Source organism: Notothenia rossii, assembly GCF_949606895.1.
Source record: "Notothenia rossii genome assembly, chromosome: 8".
In the NCBI taxonomy this organism is placed as follows: Eukaryota; Metazoa; Chordata; class Actinopteri; order Perciformes; family Nototheniidae; genus Notothenia; species Notothenia rossii.
The window spans coordinates 25,065,118-25,090,053 of NC_136906.1; the positions used below are offsets into that span (position 1 = coordinate 25,065,118).

Sequence of the window (24,936 nt, forward strand, 5' to 3'; positions counted from 1 at the left end):
ACTGAGATAACACTGAGAGTCCTTTAGATCACTGAGTCTCTCAGTCAGGACTTTCCTCCACTTTGTTGTTGAAAAAACTCCTTCAATCCGTTAGCGTAGCTCGCTAGCACCAGAAGCTAACAACAACGATCTCCGGTACCGGTGCGCTCTCTCTCTCGCGCACACAAAATGGCTCGTTCCACACACACACAGCCGAGCTTTAATGAAAAACAGAGACACAGACGTAATAGTACTGTACTGCATCATATTATTTTGGAATCAATAATTTTTTTATTTATTATCTTTTTCTTTTTCATCTTTTTTTTTTTTTTTTCATAACCACTTTTTGTCCTGGTCTCTCGCATCCCCCCTGGCATGCCTCTGCGCCCCCCAGGGGGGGCGTGCCCCCCACTTTGAGAACCACTGGCATAAAGGAAGCATGTACAGGTTTAATAACACTGTCTCGCTCAGATGTATTTGTTAATATGGTACTATACTTTAAGTGTGGACTGTGGTTCAATCACATGCAATATGAAAGGTACATTATGGTTAAACCTTTTAACTTTCAATAGAAACCCCACAAAGATCTAAAATCTACAGAATTAGGTATCACATTGTTGTAATGAGTTAAATATTTGTTTCTAATATTTTACTCTAAAGTAAAGTTTACTTTAAAGTAGTGCAAATGTCGAGGATAACATTTATTTATGGTGACAGCAGTGCATGGAGATGCATTGGCCGATAGCTACCATGAACTTTGCTACATTTGGGTTTCAATTGTCTTGTTTGTCACTTTTGGTTTTCTTAGAAAAACACAGTATCTTCCAGCCACACATCCAGTCAGTCAGACCGGCACACCAAATACTGTCACCGACCAATCCAGGAAGAGAGGGAAAAGAGTCCAGAGAGAAGCTAAGCTAACCCAGCTAGGTCCTGAGGTTATTTCACTACCCAGCCTGCTGCTGGCCGATGTCCGGTCGCAAAAAAATAAAGTTGAGTATCAGGACTGTGTGACTCCATCATGGCATCCCAGATCTAGCTTGTCACCTCAGGACAGGACTCAGGTGACATAAGAGGACAGAGCTCTGTGTCTGCATCTATCATGGATGGTGCGCTAACCTCAAAGTAGATTGACAAGTTTAGTTTAGTTTTAAAGACGCCAGCCATATCTGCTAAGAGAATTTAACATTGTTTTTCTTCAGGCATGCACTACAAGTACTACTGTTGTCATTAGGTTCTTTCCTGTCATGTTTTTTTCGTAGAAGCACTACTACTACAACTGCATCTCGGTGTGCAGCCCTGTGTTGCATAATGCAAACACTAAGCGCCCCATAATGAAACAAACTTTGACCATGACATTGAAAATGCTGAAAACTTTGCATTCCTGTCAGCATCCAGCCTGCATAAACACAAAGGATCAAGCGTGATCTTGACTTTTAGAGGTTACTAATACCCAGGTGTAGTGTAAAAAAATACTCAGCCTTGATGAATCATTCTGTCAGGTGAAAAGCCGGTGTGTTAAACATACAGCCACACATAAATAATAAAACTGTTGATAGCTTCTTGTTTTGGTGGATTACTTTGAATGTAGACATGTGGCTTACACATTGAACATTATAAACTCCATGTCACAAGGCTAAGTTAACACACATGCTGCTCTGATATTAAGAATGCATTTTAACTTGCACTTAGTCCCTTCATAAATCACTGGCACCCAAAAAGGCAAATGTAATATTTAAATCACCAAAAATGATGTTACCTAAAATATTCAGGATGTTCCTTTAAAACATAAACCGCATATAGAATTATGATAATGCGCATGACGTCAGAGGATTCATTAAATATGTATAGCCCCTGCACATATCTTCACAACTTCTTGAAAGAAAAAATGAAGGCTGAGCATCAAAATCCTATTTGGAAGCGAGCAGAAAAATCCTGCTGGTGAGTTCTATGGACACGGGACTTTTTATCTCACAGTCGACACGCATCAGTGAGAAGGAGGATACAGATGGGCGTCAAATTCTCCTCGGGTTCGTTTGTTCTCAGTTTTTGATCCACTTCAGATCACTTAAGAAAAACTTGTTTAAAGGAGGACTGAGACATTTCTTCCCTTGGAAGCTGCTTTAATTGTATTCTGCTCCAAGTTTCTCGCACACTTCAGCAGCTGAAAAGGAATAATGCGATTTATGCGCAGTTGATGCATCAGCGAAGCCACCCCTATCCTCTAATGCCAGTCTGCCTGACTTTAGAACCTATAGTATTGCAACCAGTATTGCCAGACCGCACACCAAGAGAGGAGGAAGACTCCGATGGAAAATCATGCAGCACTTTGAACCCATGGAGACATGGCACATAGGTTCCTCTCATCTACGAACAGATTCAGCGCCAGATTCGCCTTCATATTCACTGTGTCTTTATCCTGCACATATTTATGCTACAGTATTCTTTTTTGTCGCAGCACAGTTATGACACACCGGGGTTACGAGGGGAGAAGATGCCCGCCGAGCAAGAACGCAGGAGGGAAGAAACTTCTTGGGAAATTAGACAATTGCGCTTCGCTGGAAGTCAGGTCCGCTCTGGATGGGTCCACTGCCCCGCGAGGATACAGCGATCTGCGCGACATTAAAGCCACTGCCTCGTCTGGTCACTCGGATGACATGAAGTTAACAAACATGAGTGTTGTCCAAAAATATGGGAATAAGAAGCTGCCTAATGCGTTAATAGTCGGTGTAAAGAAAGGAGGTACCAGGGCGGTGCTGGAGTTCATCCGGATACATCCAGATGTGCGCGCACTAGGAACTGAGCCGCACTTTTTCGACAGAAACTATGACAGAGGGCTGGACTGGTACAGGTGAGGAACACGTGGAACAAACTTATTTGTCATGTTTCTGAGACAGATGCACTTGTCTTGATATATTATTTGCATAAATACTCTGATTTCGACAGTCACCCGGTTCAGTGCAGTCACTCCTCTGCTCTGCTGGGCAGGGGGACTCATGGGATATGTGAGGTCCAGACAATACTATGTCCAAATGTTTATTTAATCCGTTTTTTTTTCACCTTTCTGCAAGTTAAAGCACTTGTTAGTCATAAAGCTGTTTTAAAAAGGATTTAAGTAGCCTATAATTCAATTTAAAGGGGCACGTTTTGCTGTAATTGTATTCATAAAGCAGGGGTGGGGAACCTCCGGCCCCCGGGCCGTATACGGCCCGCGAGACCATTTGGTACGGCCCTCGAGGTAATTTATAAACACACGCAAAAAATTAAAAAATTAAAGAAATCTAGACTGCAAAAAAATTAAAAAAGCGAGTGCCTGTTTTTCCTGGCCAAGGTCAGGGTCCTTGAACACAACACGAGCCTAACGTGTCATCACGTGGTATATGTTTCGTCTGACAGGGGTGCAGTTCTGAAGGAGAGCATCAGAACGTCGCTTCGGCCCTTCCAAAAATTGCAGTACCCATAAGGAGCCGTACACATGCCGCAGTTTTTTCGTGGCTGTGTCTTTAGTTGAAAGCCCAGTGGCGATCTGTTCATCTGTCATACTGATCATACAGTCAATAACTTTGTTGTTATTAGCATCTGGTTAGCTAGCTATGCTAACGAATATAAGAAGCTTTTTCTACAACCAGTGAGGTAAAAGCACATACAGGACTGTCTCAGAAAATTAGAATATTGTGATAAAGTTCTTTATTTTCTGTAATGCAATTAAAAAAAACAAAAATGTCATACATTCTGGATTCATTACAAATCAACTGAAATATTGCAAGCCTTTTATTCTTTTAATATTGCTGATTATGGCATACAGCTTAAGAAAACTCAAAAATCCTATCTCAAAAAATTAGAATAGTTCCTCAGACCAAGTAAAAAAAAAAGATTTATAACAGCAAAACACAATCAAACATTTGAAAATGTCCATTAATGCACTCAGTACTTGGTTGGGAATCCTTTTGCACGGATTACTGCATCAATGCGGCGTGGCATGGAGGCAATCAGCCTGTGGCATTGCTGAGGTGTTATGGATGCCCAGGATGCTTCAATAGCGGCCTTTAGCTCATTAGCATTGTTGGGTCTGGTGTCTTTCAGCTTCTTCTTCACAATACCCCACATATTCTCTATGGGGTTCAGGTCAGGGGAATTTGCAGGCCAATCGAGGACAGTAATGCCATGATCAGTACACCAGTTACTGGTGGTTTTGGCACTGTGGGCAGGTGCCAGATCATGCTGGAAAATGAATTCCTCATCTCCATAGAGCTTTTCAGCAGACGGAAGCATGTAGTGCTCTAAAATCTCTTGGTACACAGCTGCATTTACTCTGGGCTTGATGGAACACAGTGGACCAACACCAGCAGCTGACATGGCTCCCCAAACCATCGCTGACTGTGGGAACTTCACACTGGATTTCAAGCAACTTGGATTCTGCTCCTCTCCAGCCTTTCTCCAGACTCTGGCGCCTTGACTTCCAAATGAAATACAAAACTTGCTTTCGTCTGAAAAGAGGACTTTGGACCCCTGTGCAACTGTCCAGTGCTTCTTTTCCTTAGCCCAAGTCAGACGCCTCTTCCGTTGTCTTGAGTTCAGAAGTGGCTTGACCATGGGAATACGGCTATTGTAGCCCATTTCCCGGACACGTCTGTGAACAGTGACTTTTGATACCTGGACTCCAGCTTCAGTCCACTGTCTTTGAAGCTCCCCCAAATTCTGGAAGTGACTCTTCTTCACAATGCTGTTAAGGCTGCGGTCATCTCTCTTAGTTGTGCAGCGTTTCCTGCCACATTTCCCCCTTCCAACAGACTTTTTGTGGATGTGCTTTGAAACTGCACTCTGTGAACAGCTTGCTCTTTGAGAAATTTCTTTTTTTGTCTTACCCTCCTGATGGAGTGTGTCAATGACGGTCCTCTGGACAGCAGTCAGATCAGCAGTCTTCCCCATACTTGTGATTTAGTTTACTGAACCAAGCTGAGTGTTTTTCAAGGCTCAGGAAACCCTTGCAGGTGTTTCGAGTTAATTAGACGATTCAAGTGATTCGTTGAACACCCTACTAGTATACTTTTTCATGATATTCTAATATTTAGAGATAGGATATTTGAGTTTTCTTAAGCTGTATGCCATAATCAGCAATATTAAAATAATAAAAGGCTTGCAATATTTCAGTTGATTTGTAATGAATCCAGAATGTATGACATTTTTGTTTTTTTAATTGCATTACAAAAAATAAAGAACTTTATCACAATATTCTAATTTTCTGAGACAGTCCTGTATTTATATGATCATTATAGTTATAAAAAAAACAAGAGAATAAAGTAAACAGCTATAAAATACTATATGACAGTAAATAAAAGTTGTTATTAATAAACAAGAATACAGTTTGAAAGGAGAGATTTGTAAAATATCCATAAAGAAAAATAAATCTGCTTACAGTTCTGTTTCATATTGATGTTGAGAGATCTATCCATAGATCTCCTAATGTTGCTCTCAAAGTGCACCAGATTGATGCTTTTAACTAAAAAAAAAATCTTCCCGGGGGAGACCGCCCTGGAGGAGGTGAGGACCCCCCTAGAGGAGGTTAGGTCCCCCCCCCCCCCCACTTAAATCACGTCCATATGGATAGGAAACTAAATACATTTGCACACATCTTGTGTCCATATACTTTCTGTTTTGGTGGTCATGCCACACCGTGCACTTGAATGCATGCACGAGTCATAGTAAGATATCTGGATTAAGAGGTTGCTTTTTCTTTGCACAGCATGAAAGAAAGGCGAAATGAATGGGCTGTGATTTTAGTATTTTTAAGCAGAGGTCAATCATTTGTACGGCCCTCGTAGGATGTCAAAACAATTGAGATTGCCCTTGAGAGGAAAAAGGTTCCCCACCCCTGATATAAAGGCTATTTTTGGGGCTATCACACACACCAACATGCAAACTAAACCAATGCAGCATGCCACCACTAAGATCACAAGTTATTTTTAAGTCTGTATGATGTTTTTCTCAGAGCTGCAGATTTTAGAGTGGAGCTCCATGGTGCTGAACAGACAGCTCCATGAGGCTGATATAGGATCAGTTCACACAAACTGACACAGCCATCAGCACACCTGACACCAGCAGCCCCCAGGTCAGCAGCCCACTTCAAACAGGCTGCACTAGGGCAGACAATGTTCTGGGTAAAGGCAAATAACTCACGAGGTGCACCGAGCCCAGAGCATCACCTCTCTCTCTTTTCCAAGCTCTCCCACTTCTATAGCATTCTTAGATGGGCTCTGCTGATTATAATCTACTGACAAGATGTATTTGTCCTTTCTTGAACTGAAATGTAAGCAGAGTTAAATTCTTCTTTTCACAAAAACTGTGATGATCAAGTACGCTGTGGGAAAATGAAGTGGCACTTGAGTCTGCAAATGTCCTCGAAAATGCTTGATGGTACTTTGTTGCATTATGTCTGGAAATGTACTTAGATAACAAAACGGTTGGTGCTGTTTTGTAAACATACGTTATATTTTTTATATTACAAGAGGCAATGCTACACCCCCAGATTCTGTAATTAAGGAGAACTAAAGGTGTCTCTTAACCAATTAGCGTTGTGACCCAACAATGTTGTGAACGAACACAGACACTCTATCAGAAACTAAAATGAACACACCAGTTTGATTCTAGTTGTTTTTAGCAGTCAGGTTGTCTTGTTCTTAAGTCCACTAAGATTTATTTAGTAGCTTAGTCAATTAAAGGGCTTTCTTCATGCTGAATGATTCATTTTCAGTAAAAAAAACAAAAACATCTCTGGTTAACACAAGCTTTAAAAAGGATGCTTTTGCAAAACGCTTTATGGAGAAACTCTGTTTTACAGATCTTATAATTAAATCACAGAATGTGTTAGTTGACCAATTGTGATTACAAGTCGTTTATGAATGTCTTTAGTGAAGGCAAATAAAAAGTAATGTTGTATTTGTTCATTATTTCCAATTTGTAACATACACATAGAAAAATACAAAAGAATGAGAAGAGAAAATTAAATATAACTGCAGTGATGACATTATGAAAGAAGTGTACTGCTCTAGTCCTGAAAAGGAATCAGTAATTGTCATCTTCCAACTAATAAACAAAAGCTATAACACCACACAGATGCATCTATTTAAGACACAACAAAACGTCATCAATAATTGTAATGTTCATTAAGATCTCCTTCTCAATTCACTTAGTTTTCCATGCATTTTACTTGGTAATATATTTTACGCAGTTGTATTTGTATTCCCGGGAAAGAGCTTTTCGAACACTAAAGTTCAACTTCCTCAGGGTCAACTGTATGGACAGTTATTATTTATTCTTGTGTGTAATATAAAAATTCAATTAATTTGGAAGAATTAGCTAATTAACCGTGTTGCTCCCTGTAACACTTAACAGAATGAGCTGGAAAACTAATTGAAAACCTCAGCAAACACCTCGACATATGAAGAGGATGCTTGTTTGTTGGTGAAGGAAGTGTTGATTAACACAGGTACACATGATGTCCAAAGGAGACAGTGTAAAGTCTTGTGTTTTACATATTTTAACCAAGCATCCGAACACAGCAGACCAGAAAAAACGGTGTTGCATTTTTCTATCCCTCCAACAGATCGGATCAGACACCAACACAGCAGATATCCGCCTGCCCTCACCATTAGTCTTTTCACTGCACCAGCAACCTTCCTCTACATTAATCGACCATCTTAATGCAGCCTGAATGATGCAATAGCAACAGTTCACCTCACCAGAGATCTAATTTTTCCTATGTTTTCTCTAGTGAGGTAATTCAATATCTCATGCTAATATGATGCAACAATTACTAAGAAGGAGTATTGCACAAGCTGACAGTTGCTTTAAGAATATCATGAACTCAAAGGCTAGTTTAATTCAGGCAGAGTCAGCTGATTTTTACCTTGAAGAGTGACATGTCATTTGACCGGCTCCCAGTGATTTTCCGTCACAAAGTATCTTTACATTTTGATTTACTTTCACATTTATAGCACGTCATGCAATGAATGTATACCTTTCACATTCACTTTGTGTTACTCATTTATCAGTTGTCATTTCCATCTGTCTATCAGTGGCCCGTAATTTACAGACAGTTTTATATAAATGAATCAGTTATCTTTCAAACACTGAACGCACTATTATTTGGGGGGAAAGCAATTCTTTATCCATTGACTTTTGGCAGGCCCTTTACACACAGTACAAAGACACATCTGAACTCAACACCTAGGGAAATCGCACCTTTGTGTAAAGGTAAAAACACATATCCTATAAATGAGAAATTAAGTGTAGCTCCAGATGAAAACATACAGTAGAAACCTGGAAATATAAACGTATGCACTCACAGAAAGAAGGATATCTATTGTATAAAAAGATGTCATATCAAAACAGTGTACTCAGTTCATGTGAATCTACATGTATTTGCTGCATGGCTCTGTGAATGGCAGGGCTGAAGTGAAATGCCTGGACAATGGTTGAAATGAAATGAAACAAAACAAACATACATGATCCAGATTACATTATGGATCCCATGACTTCCCTATTAGTGCCACTGACAGGCCTCTTTTTACATTTCACTTCATAACATGATTTCTCTAGACACTTTATCCCATGAGCTTACAGTCACATGTGGAAATGGATACTCGCATAGCATACCAACAAGCTAGAAATGAGCACCTTTCATCCTGATTCTACAGATTTTAACTGCTAGGTTCATTTTTGTCCTTGACAATATAATCTTTCAAATCATTCGACAATTTTAATGTGTTCCTAATGAGCATTATAGCCTTGCCTCTTGTTGAATGAATGCGGTAATTATTTGATAACTGAAATTGCCATTGATTAATTGTCGGTTAATTTGATTAATTCATTTGGACATGGAAGTTAATTATTGACCTTGGGCTCCATATGTTTGATGCAAAGCCCACTAAGTAGCTTTTTCCAAACTGCTTCACCATCTCATATTCTTTATTATCAAAGTTGCTACAAGAAATGGACATCCTCATCCTCATATAACACTTACAAAACGTTGTTAACTATATATAAACACTCCATTCTTGGCATATTTTAAGACACCTTTTTCCTTTTAAATTATTCTTATTTTAACTTATATATATGCTGAACAGACAGAAACATACATGTGACACCAAATTAACTCTCGTCAGTTTGAGTGGGCACAGTCTGTCCTGTTACATTAAGCATGTGACAGATCATTTAGCCTCCCAGGAAAAATGGTGCAGTGTTCATTACCGTGCCCCCTGAACAGAACACACACGTGGGCCTCGTTTATTTTATGTGAAGCTATTCACACAACCACTGATAACAGACATTTCACCGGCACAAATATCCTCGCCACTTTTTCCATCCTCCACAGAATCAGAAAGATCAAACAAAAACACGTCGCTATACACCATCAAGACTTAAAAGGGCATCTTGGCTCTATTGATTTCACAGGAGTCAGAAGCATTTCCAGTAGATTCTCCGAGAAGGGTTGAAATTGTATGAGAGGCTGCGGCAACAAATATTCTCCAGGTCCACATTAATTGGCTCGGGGAGGCAGAGGCTCGGAACAGTATCATCTGAAAGGTTGATGAGGACAGAAAGTTTGATGGTTCTCATTTAACACAGAAAAGTGCACATAATACAGCGAGGGATTGTGAGGCGTAACTTTGCATTATTAACGAGTCGTCTTCATTCCAGTGCAGCTCAGAGACATGTAGTTGTTAACATTAATTAAAAAACAACTCTTTCTGAGATGTTTCCCCGATGGAGTCTGAAGCGTAGAGACCCAGTGCTTTTATTCATTTTAATAAAATAATTCAGAGTAGAATGTGAACATGCATGCGTACATTATGAAACAATCCCAGGGTAAAGCAATTGAGCCAATCCTGCAAATTTGAGTCTGGCATTTTGATATACTGTGTAATAAAATAGGCCGGTCCACCTGTTAGAAACTAAAATATCTCCCAACTATTGTATGGATGGCCTGAAATTCACATTCATGGTGCCCAGAGGATGTATCATGACAACCTAAGCGATGACCTGACTTTTCCTCATGTATTGCCGTAATATTGTTGGACACATTCATGCTCCCCTCAAGATGAATAGCAATAGCTTTGGTCATCCCTCAACCCCTCCTTCGTGCCATCAATCATTATCATTTGTCCGTTACTTTGGTTTATGAGTAAATGAACTAATGACATCCCATTATCTTAACCCAGGGTTAAGACACAAGCCTCAGCGGCGTACACAATGTCCTGGACTGACTTGATAACATTTTGTGTGCTGTATGACCAGGTTTGGAGAGTTACAGATTACACATAACTGTATTGTTTAATCAGGATACAAAAAAAGGAAACTGTATTCAATTGCAGTTACCTTAAAAAAAGACTAATCAGATGAGTGTTTCAAACAATTGGGGATTAATAGCAACATTACAATGGTACTAAACAACTAAAAAGAGCATATTGAGATTTTTGTAAAAGGATCAGATTTCTGCTTAATGAGTTATACTGTTCTGCAGGCTTATGGTAAATCTGTCTGAATCTGCTTCATAGTTTCCACTTCCTTTGTTGGATTTGTTCTTTTTTTAATTCAGTAGGTCAACATATGTTGTGTGTGTGAGCTTGACTATATGTATTATATTAAAACGGAGCATATCCTTTTAGCTTAGATTTTATTTTGCTTTTTCAAACTTGATGTGCTCACTAGGTATTTGTAACGTGATATATTTCTGAAACAACACTACCAACGCTTTATAGGTAGCCTGAACCATGACACAGGACTCAGGATGCAATCCACAGTGGAAGTTAGAGTTGGCTTTGTACATTCATCCTCACCTTGCTCACTTTAACTCCTTTGCAGCAAACGTTTTTTTCTATTTCAGTAGTCCCCGCAACAAACAATACTATCAAACTAACTTTAGCATTGTGGAGACTTTGGGATTCTGGAAATATCCAGCAGTTAAGCTCATCCTCAGAGCTTGTTAACGTTCCCCTCCTGGCGAACCGAGCGTCCCCAGTGATCAGGGATAAAATCCTGCCTGAGCTATTCCTTCTGTGTCTCCCCTACTCTGTCTCCTTTTGTACTTTCCCACCCTCTCTCCCAGGAGAACAACTACTGAAGGTGTGCGGATTGTCCGCTCTCCCTTATAAATATCCTTGCCATTGCTAAGGCTACAGTGCAAACCTATAAAGAACTTATAAAGGCTCCAGTGTTGACACAATTTAAGAAATGTTGTCAGTTGAATTGCCATTTATGTCAGCTAAGATGCTGCTGTGAACCTGCAGAAACAGGTGATACATGGAGCTGACTAAAGGGGCCCTGTGGTGTTTTGTATTGGGATTTCTCTTTCCTGTCATGTGTTATATAGGCTTTTGTTCACAGGGAGGTGGCATAGTGACATCACTACGTAACACTTGTGCTTCTATTGGTTAGCGCTCCAACACATTGTACTTGACAGGTTAAGTGGCAGGACATCTTTAAGCGGTTGACCAATCACAACAGAGCTGGCCAGCTAACAGACTGAGCTCTGGTTTCAGACAGAGGGTGAAAAGAGGTGCTGCAGCACAGGCAGTATGAGAAAAATAAAGAGCTTTTTGAACATTAAAGCATGGAGACATGTCCCAGTAGAGACACTATTGTAAATACAAATATGAACCGGAAAATGAGCCCCTAAAACATTCACAATGTCACATTGTTTATATCATGAAGGGCGTTAAATGTCCATTATACAATCATTAAAAATAGTATTAGCTGCCTTGTTCAATTATTTTAAATCAGGATATTAGCAGCTGTAAATGCATCCAATATCTACAAACTAAGCAAAAAGAGCAGTAATACTAACTCTCATAATGGGAAGTGTAGGAATTCAAAGGTTTTCTCATCTTCATTTCAGTGTCCGTGAATACCTTTGCAACATGTTAATGTGACAGCTCGTGGCTCCGCTCGATTCAGCGTGTTATTGTTCAAGGAGAGAGCAAGTGTCAGTCATTTCCCTCTGCAGACCAAACCATGAATAAATGTTATTTAGAGGAAAACAACAGCCTGGTGTGGAAATGACAGCGATTAAATAGGTTTTGGTTTAAGGTCAAAGAAATTATGCGATTTATTTTCCAGTATTGCGGGACTGTATTGTCCCACTATGAATATGTTTTGATTCTTTTATGTGGCTAAGGCCAAGAATTCTCCACTGCAAGACATCTGGCTCGTTCCGTCTGATATTTCCAACCAGTTTGTCTTCTATTTAATTAGAAAAATATAGGTGCTTGATTCCCAGAGTGGTGAATTGTTATTCACCTCTGTTTCTCATAGCTGAATTGGCCTTCAGGATTGTCAAATTCGTCTGGTCCGCTCTTTGTTAACTCTTAATAGACTTTCAGGGCGGCAAGCCTCCGTTTGCTGGTGATTAATGATCAGATGTCATCACAGCTGTAATCTAAGTGAGTGATACTTTAATAATGGAGCAGCCTCTCCAGTGGAGACCGGATCTATGCCTTATCACGAAAAGAGGAAGATGCCATTTTTAGAAAGTGCAGTGGCACAGACATTATGAGAATCACACAGCATAGGAGCATTTTCTCTGCACAGTCTACCTGAGTAATACAGGCTGTTAATGGCTTTTGAAAGCAGGGAGGCAAGTGTGTGTGTGTGTGTGTGTGTGTGTGTGTGTGTGTGTGTGTGTGTGTGTGTGTGTGCGTGCGTGCGTGCGTGCGTGCGTGCGTGCGTGCGTGCGTGCGTGCGTGCGTGCGTGCGTGCGTGCGTGCGTGCGTGCGTGCGTGTGTGTGTGTGTGGCATTGCCTTTTCAGGACATTTCCGGACAAATGGTTTGTATGAAAATTAAATGCTATTTCCCGGAGTCATAATGTTTGCAGACAGATTTTTGAAACCTTCAATTCATCACTAAAAATTAAAACAGGAAATCATGGGGTTTTTTATTATAAGGTTTTTATTGCGGCAACTGTGACACCACAAGACCCAAATACTCAAAAACTTTAATTGAACACATATAAACGTATTAAAAAAGCAATTATCCTGAAGCTGCTATGACAGGCTCTCGGGACATTTCAAACATTTATTTAATACGTTTTACTTACAAGACAATACTTGCTCTTTTTTTTTCTAAATTTGCATGGAATTCTTTGTTTTCAGGATTTAGTTGTTGTTCCCTACTGTTACATTTGATAGCACTTGGCAGGCTTAATTCGGTCTAAAGATTGGTTGGATAATACTTACGATACCTCTGATAAAAAGCGTAACCAATTCTTCTAGAAAATGTTGCATTTTTGTTTCTTTACTCAAGCTTTTTGTGTTTAAACACCATGACCACCATTGCTCCACATGCTGCTTATTGTGATAACACACTAATAAAGATTGCACGTCTGGTGAAGATGAGGATGAGGGGGGGTTAAAGCCCAGGAGACTTTTTCTTTTAATTTGTAGTTAAATAAATCCAGAGGCCCAAACAAACACAGCACAGCATATGTAATGGACGGTTTCATTTGGGTCCCTCCATGGTCAGCCTGTTAGCTTGCATATTATTCAAGTGCAAGGTTCATTATTCATCGTGGTAATGACAAACATTTGTTGACGGGGAGGAGGGAAAGCTATTCTCTAAAGCTCTGCAGAAACACTTCACATTGTGATTAATGGTTTCTAAGTTAAATCACAATCAGATCAAAGTTTTGCTTACGTAATTCCTCAAACTCATTCAACTGTCTAAAATAGATTTTTTCACATTTTGAACCCACAATTGAATATAAAAATGTATAAGTAAGGCACTTGTGTTTTGCATGTGCAGCCTTGGTGCATCACAATTTTGTATTTGCTCTGCAAACATTTACTGAGAACTTGCCCTGAACTGACGATATGCAACATTCTGTTTTAAGTTCACACCACAGTGAAATGACAGTAATACATTCTGAGTTCATTGATCGTTCACAAGGAGATGATTCAAAGCTGACCTTTACTCGTTCTGATGGTCTGCATCCCTGATGAAGCTCTGGTGCTCTTTGGAGGTTTAAGTGCTTCAACAATACACACTTGTCTGGAGCCGAACAGTCCACCGTCTTCACACTAAGAAACAATTCATACACATCCTGTAGATAAAGTAGCAATTTGCAGCATTTTTTATTCATACTTTACAGTCTTCAGTTATACAACAGCTCTGTATTAAAGAGCTTTTATCATTCTATATCTGTTTGGTTTGTGAGTCAGGGAGGATTTGATTGTTCTCTGTGGTAATCGTTTTTATTCAAGTGTTATATTGGAAAGAAGTTTAGATCTTTTGTTGCTGTTTGCTCTGGCAGCTATGGTCTGTTCACCAGTCTATTATTATCTACAGTGGCCGATAGGAGCAAGCGCGTTACAACGGCCCCAACAGGGCCGGCCCTTGGCATAGGCAGTATAGGAGAATGCTAAAGGCGCATCAACCCATCGGGGGCCTATATTGCGTACTGCGCCCATAAACTTTGGCGCACCCCCCCCCCAAATGAGGTAAGTTGAACCGCCCCAGCCCCAGTAAAAAACTGAGGTTTATGTGAAATAGTTCTTTTTTTGAAATAATGTTTTTAGTGTGCAATTATAGGTTTTAATTTTGTATTTGTGTTCATTTCAATTAAATCAAACTCCCCAAAAACGAATACAGCTTCTGTGTGCTTTTATTAATTGGAATTTACTGTGATGCAAGCGGCCGCTACTGCTCATAGATGTTTTGCAGAGATCGATGTTTTTTAACTCCCCTCATTTTCATAGCAGTCTTTACCAGACGTGCAATCAGCTGCATAGCTAGTAAATGATTTGTGCGTTCACCAAGCGACTCTGATACGTATAGTGCTTTTACTGTAGCTACAAAACGGGATGCACTAGATATTGCACAATGATGAACTTGTTTAAACTCATCCAAAAAAAGATGATACGTGCCAGGCGGGTGGTTTCAAACTCAAATGTGCCTAAGGACTGTATATCCTGTGCTTTGATGAGATTTTCTCTACATTTCTGTGAAGTGGTAGGGCAGACCCTGGGTTTCAAGTTTTCATCTTGAATGGTTCACCACATGCAAAATACTAATATTTTCACTATGTACAACACAAACGAATGACTACGCCTTTACGGTACAGCCTGAGCGTAATAGAGCAAATTACAGATATCAACCGACAAAAGTGAAAGCATAATTTCTGGTAGTAATCACGAATAAACCAATTGTGGATGAATCGCTTTAGGTAGGAAAACTGTAGTAAGTGTTCTCCCAGAGGAACTGTGTACTGCATGAGATTGTTGTATCTGGGTTTAATGGTGAGTCCTTGGTAATTGAAATACAGACATCTATGTTTGTGTCTTATTCCTCCATAATGATGTAGCAGCGTCCAGAGGGGAGTAAATGTGAACTCCAGACCTCTTGCCTTCACTGTGAGAACACAGATAAATTGTTCAGTGAGATAGCCCACAGGCTCTTTGAGGGTCACTACGATATGCAGACTATAGCTTTCAGCACAGCACAGCTCATTAATGAGTGGCAATGACTGCAATGCTTTCCACTGTTGCCCCTAACTACCTGTAGGTAAGAGCTGCTGAAGGATGCTCCATTTCTATTTACTTGGTTCTTTATTTTTCTGTCTGCATTTGGTGTTTAAGCTAATATGAAATGTTCCATTGCATAGGATACAAAAAAGGTAACTGTATTCCGTTACATTTATATTTTTTTAGATTACATATACATTTTTTCAAAGCAGTGGATTACTTGCAGTATTACAATGTTAATAAAGAGTGTGTTTCTTGCAAAATAAGCAGATTTTATTCCTTATTTGTAAGCTGAACTGTTATGTAGGATTATACTAGGTATTAATTAAATAAGTATCAATCTATGTGCATGTATGCATCTATGTATGCATTAAACAAAAAAAGAGCACTTTCAGTTTGCTCGGATTTGATGCTTGCTTTTTTAAACTGTAGAATATCTACTGCCTGAATATGCTTAATGAAAGACAGGTTTACATTGTTCAGTTGTCTTACATAATACACTAAAGTAAAACAATATCTTATTGAAATGTATTTTTTAGTTGCATTGCATTTGATATTGAGGTCATCCAAAAGGTTACATTTACTTGTATGTTGTTACTAGATTAGCTTACTTTTATTTACATTTAACTGTAAATGTAAAATAATAGATTTCTTCCCAACCCAAATGTAATTGTTAATAGATGGATGTAATAAGTCTGTTTAATGTTTGTGTTTGCTTTATTCTGTTTTCATTAAGAGCAATACTCCTTTATACACACATTGTAATAGACTGTAAAGTCTCCCTGCTGTGAAATCAAATCCAGATCAGAAAGCTTGACAATAAAAGGAACACAATGCATATACCAATTAGTGGCTGCTTTACACCTATCTGCATAGACTTCCTGTGATGTTACAACAGATGGACTAGCTCCTTGCTTTTAAATTGTCTTTGCCTGGATACAAAAAGGTGTTTCTTTGCATAGAGTTGATCAGGTTGTTGATTGTGGCCTGTGGAATGTTGGTCCACTCCTCTTCAATGGCTGTGCAAAGTTGCTGGATATTGGCAGGAACTGGAACAACCTGTCGTATACGCCGATCCAGAGCATCCCAAACATGCTCAATGGGTGACATGTTAGGGTTAGGGTCAGGGTTTAACCCTAGGGTTTTTGGACTCCCCCAGACCCCCCCAATAAAGCAAAACTGCACGTTTCAGAGTGGCTTTTTATTGTGGCCAGCCTAAGGCACACCTGTGCAATAATCATGCTGTCTAATCAGCATCTTGATATGCCACACCTGTGAGGTGGGATGGATTATCTCGGCAAAGGAGAAGTGTTCACTATCACAGATTTTTTCAGATTTGTGAACAATATTTGAGAGAAATGGTTATTTTGTGTATATAGAAAATGTTTTAGATCTTTGAGTTCATCTCATGAAAAATGGGAGCAAAAACAAAAGTGTTGCATTTATATTTTTGTTCAGTGTAGGTCCACAGTAACAAACTGTTAACATGCATACAATGGTATAGCAGTTCAAATAATGCTTGCAAAAGTAAGACTGAATCAAGAAAAGATAAAAAAGGATTACATTTATACAGAAAGGACCAACACGAATTATGCATTTAAAGCATGAAACGCAATGCTGAAGCATCCAGAACAAATTAGCCTTCAACCAGGAACAGCTCTCATTTACAGTATCGAGCAGATCTTTCACACCTGAGTTCATTTTCTCTGAGTGATTAAAATGTCACAGCCAAGCCCGTAATGCATCCTGACTTAAAGTTTCACCAAGAATTGAAAAAGAAAACCTCTAAATTACCACGAAGAATTTCGCGTAGACTCTTGAGTGTGAAGCTGGTAATCAATCAGAGCACTTCACTCAAATGTCAGTTAATCAAGCTGTGTGTGTGTGTGTGTGTGTGTGTGTGTGTGTGTGTGTGTGTGTCTGTGTGTGTGTGTGTGTGTGTGTGTGTGTGTGTGTGTGTGTGTGTGTGTCTGTGTGTGTGTGTTTCTGTGTCTGTGTCTGTGCATGTGTGTGTCCCAAAGCCAAAGTGTTTATATGTAAGTGTATTTTAAAGTTTTTGCAACTGATACATGCAGGATGAGAGTCAGACACATCAGTGATTGCCCTCGGAGCAGTCCCATTGGTATTACAATCATGTCGATTTTCTAACTGCAAATAATCATGACCAAACAAGGACAGAACAGCTTTTAGTGAAAGGACCCACTGCCATAAAGATCCTCAATTTTATCTTTTACTTTCAGATGCTGTGTGCAGTGCAGATAGTTTCTTGGGGGCATGTTTGAAATAAAAAACCTCCTGGTTGGTTCAGACTCCTGCCTCAGGGATCCCATGTTTCCCTTCTGGGTGGATTCCTGCTATATCAGTAAGGAACAGATAGAGTGCCGCTGCCAGGTGTGTTTGAAAATGATTTAAAAAATAATAAATGTCTTTTAGTCACTTGCATATCACAACTGGTCAATAAAGGTTAATATCCATCCATCCATCCATCTTCTCCCACTTATCCGTGGTCGGGTCGCGGGGGTAGCAGTTCCAGCAGAGAGCCCCAAACTTTCTTTTCCCTGGCCAAATCAACCAGCTCTGACTGGGGGATCCCAAGGCGCTCCCAGGCCAGCGAAGAGATATAATCCCTCAACCTGGTCCTAGGTCTACCCCTTGGTCTCTTCCCAGCTGGACGTGCCTGGAACACCTCCCTAGGGAGGCGCCCAGGTGGCATCCGAACTAGGTGCCTGAACCACCTCAACTGGCTCCTTTCGACGCGAAGGAGGAGCGGTTCAACTCGAGTCCCTCCCGGATGACCGAACTTCTCACCTTATCCCTAAGGGAGACACCAGCCACCCTGGAGAGAAAACCCATCTCGGCCGCTTGTACCCGCGATCTCGTTCTTTCGGTCATGACCCATCCTTCATGACCATAGGTGTGGGTAGGAACAAAAATGGCCCGGTAGACAGAGAGCTTTGCCTTCTGGCTCAGCTCCCTTTTCGTCACAACGGTGCGGTAAAGCGACCGCAGTACAGTAAAGGTTAATATACCATCATTTAATTAAGTTGTAGCAAAACTGAAACAGGATCATTTGGAGACAACCAGATCATTTAAATGATCCCCAACTACATATTTCTAGTTCAAATAAATGTTTGCAGACAGGTGCCCCCCACTGCTCCTTATTGACATCCTTTCAAGGCAGGTGACTTGGTAGTTATTGATCAATGTTGCTCCCACTGACATGAAAGCATCCTTTACTGTACAAATAGCCCTGATTTCAATCAAATAAATAAAGACCAACATGCTTTGATCATTGGATTGTACTTTGTTCTTCTCGGCTGCAGTCAAAGCTAGTTATATACAATCTTTTTAAATGGACAACCGACAACTGAGCTCGGATAAAAAGCTGTAGGTGTCAGTTAAATGAGCTACATGGCGAGATCTGAATTAGATCTAGCACAGCAGAAGAACACACTCATTATATTTCTGTGTTTATTTAAAACTGTGTTATCAAATTATGAAGTTAAAATTCAGTCATCACATATTTGGAAAAATAAATGTTTTAATGCAACTTCTCTTATAAGAAGATACTTAAAGGGGCCCTTGTACGCAAATGTTCAGGTACATATTTGTATTTTGTGTCTCTACTGTGACACAATTTAATGTTCAAAAAGGTTTTTATTTTTCTCATACTGCCTGTGCTCTAGTGCCTCTTTTCACCCTCTGTCTGAAACCAGAGACTCTGAATTGTTAGCTCGCCGGCTCTGTTGTGATTGGTGAAACGTTTAGAGATGTCCCGCCTCTTAGACCCCATTTACACTGGAACGTTTGCGTTTACGCACCGTATGCGTTTTCAAAAAAGTATTCCGTTCACACGCATTCGATTCATTTAACGTGTCCGTTCACACGAGACCGCTGGAAATGCTGTAGTACATAGGCCTATGCCTTACATATGTAAGTGGCGCTACTGCCGCCACAAAATACACCAAAAGCAGCGAAGGCATGGTTGCCATGGTTGCTGTTCTGTTTATTCTCCGCGGGGGATGGCGTGTGCTCCTGCTGTAAATCTCTCCGTTAGTTCACCAGCAGATGAAAAACACCCACCTCTCCGCCTCTTCCAAGGGACGAGGGAACCGTGCGGCAGAGTTTCCGTAAAAAAAAAGAAGAAGAATTTGCCGGTCAACATGTCCGTTAAAGTTTAAATCTTCCAGACAAAATTAGAAAAGTGCCAGTCAAAGGTCTTCTTTGTTATTCATTGAGCTTTAAAACAAATTGATAATGACTCTATATAATAATATAAGAATAATAAACGGAGCCTCACTTTTCCTCCCCCTCTTCTGACAGCCCAGCGGCTGATTTTTGAGCAGGAGACGTGGGGAGAGGCGGGGCTATTTCATCGTTATCAGAAAATGATCGTATAGAGGTGCACACACGGAGCCGTTTGACCCCCCAGAGCGTTCCGTTTACAGATCTATCCACCTTGGGACCCGTTATCGTTTGCGGGGTCCGTTTCTATCGTTTTGTTACGGCCTCGTGTAAACGAAAGGGAAGACGAAACTAACTACTAACTAACTATGCAAGAGAAACTATGCGGATACAACCTGTATCGTCCTCGTGTAAACGGTGTCTTGGCCTATCACGTAAAATGTGTTGAAGCGTCAGCCAATAGAATTAAGCGTGAGTGTTACTTAGTGATGTAGAAATACTTTGCTAACAAGACATACATACAGATACTATATAGAAGGGTATAGATTTTTGGTTAACACCTTTACGTCTCAATGCCATGCTCTGCCACTTGTCTTGCATATATGACTACACAATGCACTGATATATGAACCATGATGTATAAAGTAGAACTACATTGCTTTTTCAAATTGAATTATATCCAATGCTAAAAGTTACTCAATTGCTGCATGTCAAAGCATTCCAGACTCCCTCAGTTTGAATCGTCTGACTTTGAGCTAGCTTCCCGAGCTCATAAACACGATAAAACCATTACATAATATGGCTATTTTAGAGTTTCCAAATGTTATTGAAAAGATTGGAACATATTCTGATTGTAAAAAAGGATCGAAATGTATGCACCATTTGACAGCTGCTCCTCTTCTAATATGCATTGGTAAAACGTGTTCTTATAAGATACCAAGATCAAAATGTTTTAATATCCAATGGAAACAGGAACTTAGATGTGAAATACTGTAATGACTTGTGTAATTACTTTCCAGTCTGTCCTAACAATTTAAAGTCAAATGAATCCTTCTTTACATGTTGATGATAATTGATCCCAGTGGTCCCGGTGTCTTCCAAACTTTTTCCAACACTCTTATTTTCATCGTGTCTGTATCTCTGCCGTCAATGCGTAATTTCAGCGTAACATGTCATTTACACGGCGCTTAGACTCACAGCTGTTAATAAATCACTGTATAGCACATGATGCAACTTCCTTTGACAGGCAGGCTTACTAAGTTTTGAATCTGCATCGGATCAAAAACAACTGGTGTCAGGGAAACATTTCAGTGTGAAATCTTCCAGTTTAATCATGTTAGGGTGTAAAATTAATCAGCAGGCATCTGTATTCAGACTATTTTAAGCAAACCATCTACTGTCACCGTCTGTGTTCACATTGTCAGCCCAGTTTTTTCATGTCCTCTCTTATACAATCTTTATCTCCGAAGATGATGAAAATGCATGGGATTGACAATCCTTATAATAAAGTCAGCTTCCATAACACAATGTTCTGCAGCTCCTGGAAAACGCCTGTATTTTTGAGTGTGTAACTAAAGCTGTTTGCTTGAAAAGGTGCTGTTCTCATAAAAGATTAATAGTTGCCAGGCGGCCCAGAGGCACCCGGGCCAACAACTCAAGATTCATAAATAAAACTAAATGGATCAATATTTCCAAGACTTTCGAGGTAACCTATTGCTACCCTTACCTTCCGAGAGAAAGCTTTGAGAAAGGTTATGTTTTAATCAAAGCCTTCCACCAGAAATGTTAAAGAAAGTGTGGTATTTAATCATCAGGACGATGTGGTAGCTGAAATCCAGAAACCAGTTGCTGTAAAATAGAGGAATTCTGGTACTATATCTCAGTTTAATAAAGAGTTTCATCATACTATTTTGTAATTATTGTCACCTCACTGCAGGCTTATTGTGCTGATGCTACAGCACAGTTCTTTTTCTGCTTGCACTAATACAGGGAGCAAAGCATGGAGGATTTAAGGCCAAGGCATTTACTCTCTGAACAGCCAACATCAGATGCTCATTACTCAAATGTTATTGAACCGCAGTGACAAAGCAGAATGACATATTAGACTGGGGAAGGAAAACTCACATGACAAGAAGAAACATTGGCGGGTAGTTTGCACAGCCATTATCTTGGCAGCAGGATGATGATAATTAGGATGCATGCTTTTGTTGTGCAAGCTGTCTTGTAGCCAATGAATGCCCAACAAATAATTTAAATTGTTTTTATTTGGGATACAGTTATTTGAAATTCTGTGTACGCTGGAAGTTAGCTCTACAGTTTGCGATAAAAAGTCTATGATTTATTATAAGACTGTTTGTAATACTACACTTTCTACAGATTTTCTATTACTTGTTACAAAGAGTATATTGTCTGTCCAGTTGCAGAGGGTAACTTGGGACATTTGTTAAAGTACTTGAGCACAGTTCTGAGGTACTTTACCCAAGCATTTTCCTGTCCCGTTGTTTTATACTTCTACCGACTCCACTGCAATTCATTGGCGATAATTTACGGTGGCCTACAGGTGCACATGTGTTTCGACCCAAAACACTCCCATCAGGAGAAACATGCTGCAATTTCAAAAACTATGCAAATGTAAAACACGAATGTGCCAAAAGACATGCAAATTAAGAAACATCTTCACCAACCTGACAACCAATGTTCAGTGCATTTTCCCATTCTCCTACAGTAGGCCACCGTATAGGTAACTTTAACAGTTACTTTGCAAATGAAAATACAAAGTAACAATGTTCTCCACCTTATTCATCAAACTGCAGATTGTATAACTAGTAACCATTACTTCCACAATACATTTTAATAGTTTGTACATTTGTCTGAACATTTTTTTGCTTATAATTTTGCTTTAGTGACATTTGAATCCAGGACTTTTACAAATAAATGTTCATTGTTTTGATGCAGTAATACAGTATACAAGTAATTATACAATTCATTGTGTAAGTTATCTTAATATCTTTGAACCAGATCTATAGTTTGCCTTCTAAACATGAGAGACATACATATCTTGTTTTCAGTATTTTTCCCCACATGATAATACTATGGATGTTTTTAACTTAGTATTTGCAATATACATAGGGATGAATGACTTATACTTGTCTTTATCAACTGTCATCCCTCCAGCAGAAAAGTAATGTTGAAATGCTCCTGGATAGGAAATAACATCTCCTGCTGACTCATCCATGTGTGTTTTATTCTTTTCTTCTCTCCCAAGGGGATTAATGCCACGAACGCTAGACAGCCAGATCACATTAGAGAAGACACCCAGCTACTTTGTCACCAGAGAGGCTCCGAGACGCATCTGCAGCATGTCCCACGAGACAAAGCTGATTGTTGTGGTGCGTAACCCAGTCACAAGAGCCATCTCCGACTACACACAGACTCTTTCCAAGAAGCCCGACATCCCTACGTTTGAGGAGCTGGCCTTTAAGAACAAAAGTGAGGGTCTCGTCGACTCTTCCTGGAACGCCATTCGGATTGGGATGTACATCCTGCACCTGGAGAACTGGCTGCAGTACTTTCGCCTGTCGCAGATGCACTTTGTGAGCGGGGAGCGGCTGATCACGGATCCGGCGGGGGAAATGGGCCGCGTTCAGGACTTCTTAGGGCTGAAACGAATAATCACAGACAAGCACTTTTACTTTAACCGAACCAAAGGCTTTCCCTGTCTGAAGAAGCCGGAGAGCAGCAGCCAGCCGCGCTGCCTGGGAAAATCCAAGGGCAGGACTCATGTACAGATCGAACGGGAGGTCATAGAGCAGCTGCAGGAGTTTTATAGGCCATTTAATATCAAATTCTTTGAAACCGTGGGGCAAGACTTCAAGTGGGATTGAGGGTTCCATACAGAAACAAGGCTGTGGGATTGAGGGTGCCATACAGAAACAAGGCTGTGGGATTGAGGGTGCCATACAGAAACAAGGCTGTGGGGTTGAGGGTGCCATACAGAAACAAGGCTGTGGGGTTGAGGGTGCCATACAGAAACAAGGCTGTGGGGTTGAGGGTGCCATTCAGAAACAATGCTTTTTTTTTAATGGCCTCTGAAAATAAATATAAATGAGGGTATCTTCATACAAATGTTAAATGAAGGGTTTATTGAGATAATGTATTCATTGACAAAATCAACATAGAAGAATATATCAAGCATAAGAGTGTTAGGTTGGGTCATTATGATAACAAGTGCTATTTCATAAAGAATATAAATATCTATATACAAAAAATATGTTTCTTTCTTCTTTCACAAGGACATTGCTTAAATATCCATTCTGATCAAAATGAACCATCGGCTTTAATGTTAAATTGACTTCCTAACAGGAATTTGCAGCCAAATGTCAAATGATTATTCAAATCTGCCTGTCAATTATTCTGCAGTGAAGTTTATCTCTGTATTGTTGACAAAAGTTCATAGGCAACAATGACACATTTACTGAATAAATGTACTGTAAAAAAAAACGTCTTAAATATTAAAACATATGCTATAACGACGATAAAGGTTTATTAAACTTCAGCTCTTTCTGTGTCAGTATTTTTGTTGTGATCATCGAAATAAAATGCAGAAGTCTAAAATCAAGTACTATTTGAGATATTTTCTTGCTTACACATGGATAGAAGTTAGTAGTAGCGTTTTCTTCTGATTGTGTAGACCATGTAACAATAGTGTATGTGGTGATCAGATCTAAGATAACAAGTGCAGCACACACATTTAGATGGTTTTGTTACACACAAATCAAAGCTGATTATTTCCTAACTTGATCAAATACAAAAGTGATCTATATCAAAGCTGTGAAGCCGAGTTAACACAGGACTGTATTACAAACACACTTTATGTGTTGTGACATCCACTCCGTCTCCTGACCACATTTTTTAGAACATATCAGTAGAGACGTTTTTACTGAGCCTCTTGAAAGATAAAATGTTCTTTACCAGCTGCTGATATGCGTGCCACTGATCTCATTAACTTCCAGGATTTCCTCTTTTGATGGATTTGATCGTGCTCTTTCTAAATGTATCTCCATGCTTGGCAGCTAGATTAACCTCCTGAATTTGCACCCCGAAACCAATCACAGTTGTCATTAATAATTTACACAAGACCTCAACAATTCTCCTCTGAAAAGGGGAGGAAAAGTGCTCCAGTCAGTGCAAAATGTATAGAAATACATTGAATAAATACTAAATAATTATTTGTGAATGTATGCTGGATCTTTTTGA

At 39.8% G+C, this 24,936-nt stretch overlaps 1 protein-coding gene across 1 annotated transcript; it reads left to right on the forward strand.

Annotated features, from left to right (window-relative positions):
- The first annotated feature begins 2,026 nt into the window (after positions 1-2,026).
- On the forward strand, positions 2,027-24,195 carry hs3st2 (heparan sulfate (glucosamine) 3-O-sulfotransferase 2). The gene is made up of 2 exons (XM_079644139.1): positions 2,027-2,830; positions 22,946-24,195. The coding sequence occupies exons 1-2, from the start codon at positions 2,325-2,327 to the stop codon at positions 23,562-23,564; spliced, it is 1,125 nt and encodes a 374-aa protein (XP_079500265.1). The 5' UTR covers positions 2,027-2,324; the 3' UTR covers positions 23,565-24,195.
- Positions 24,196-24,936: the final 741 nt, after the last annotated feature.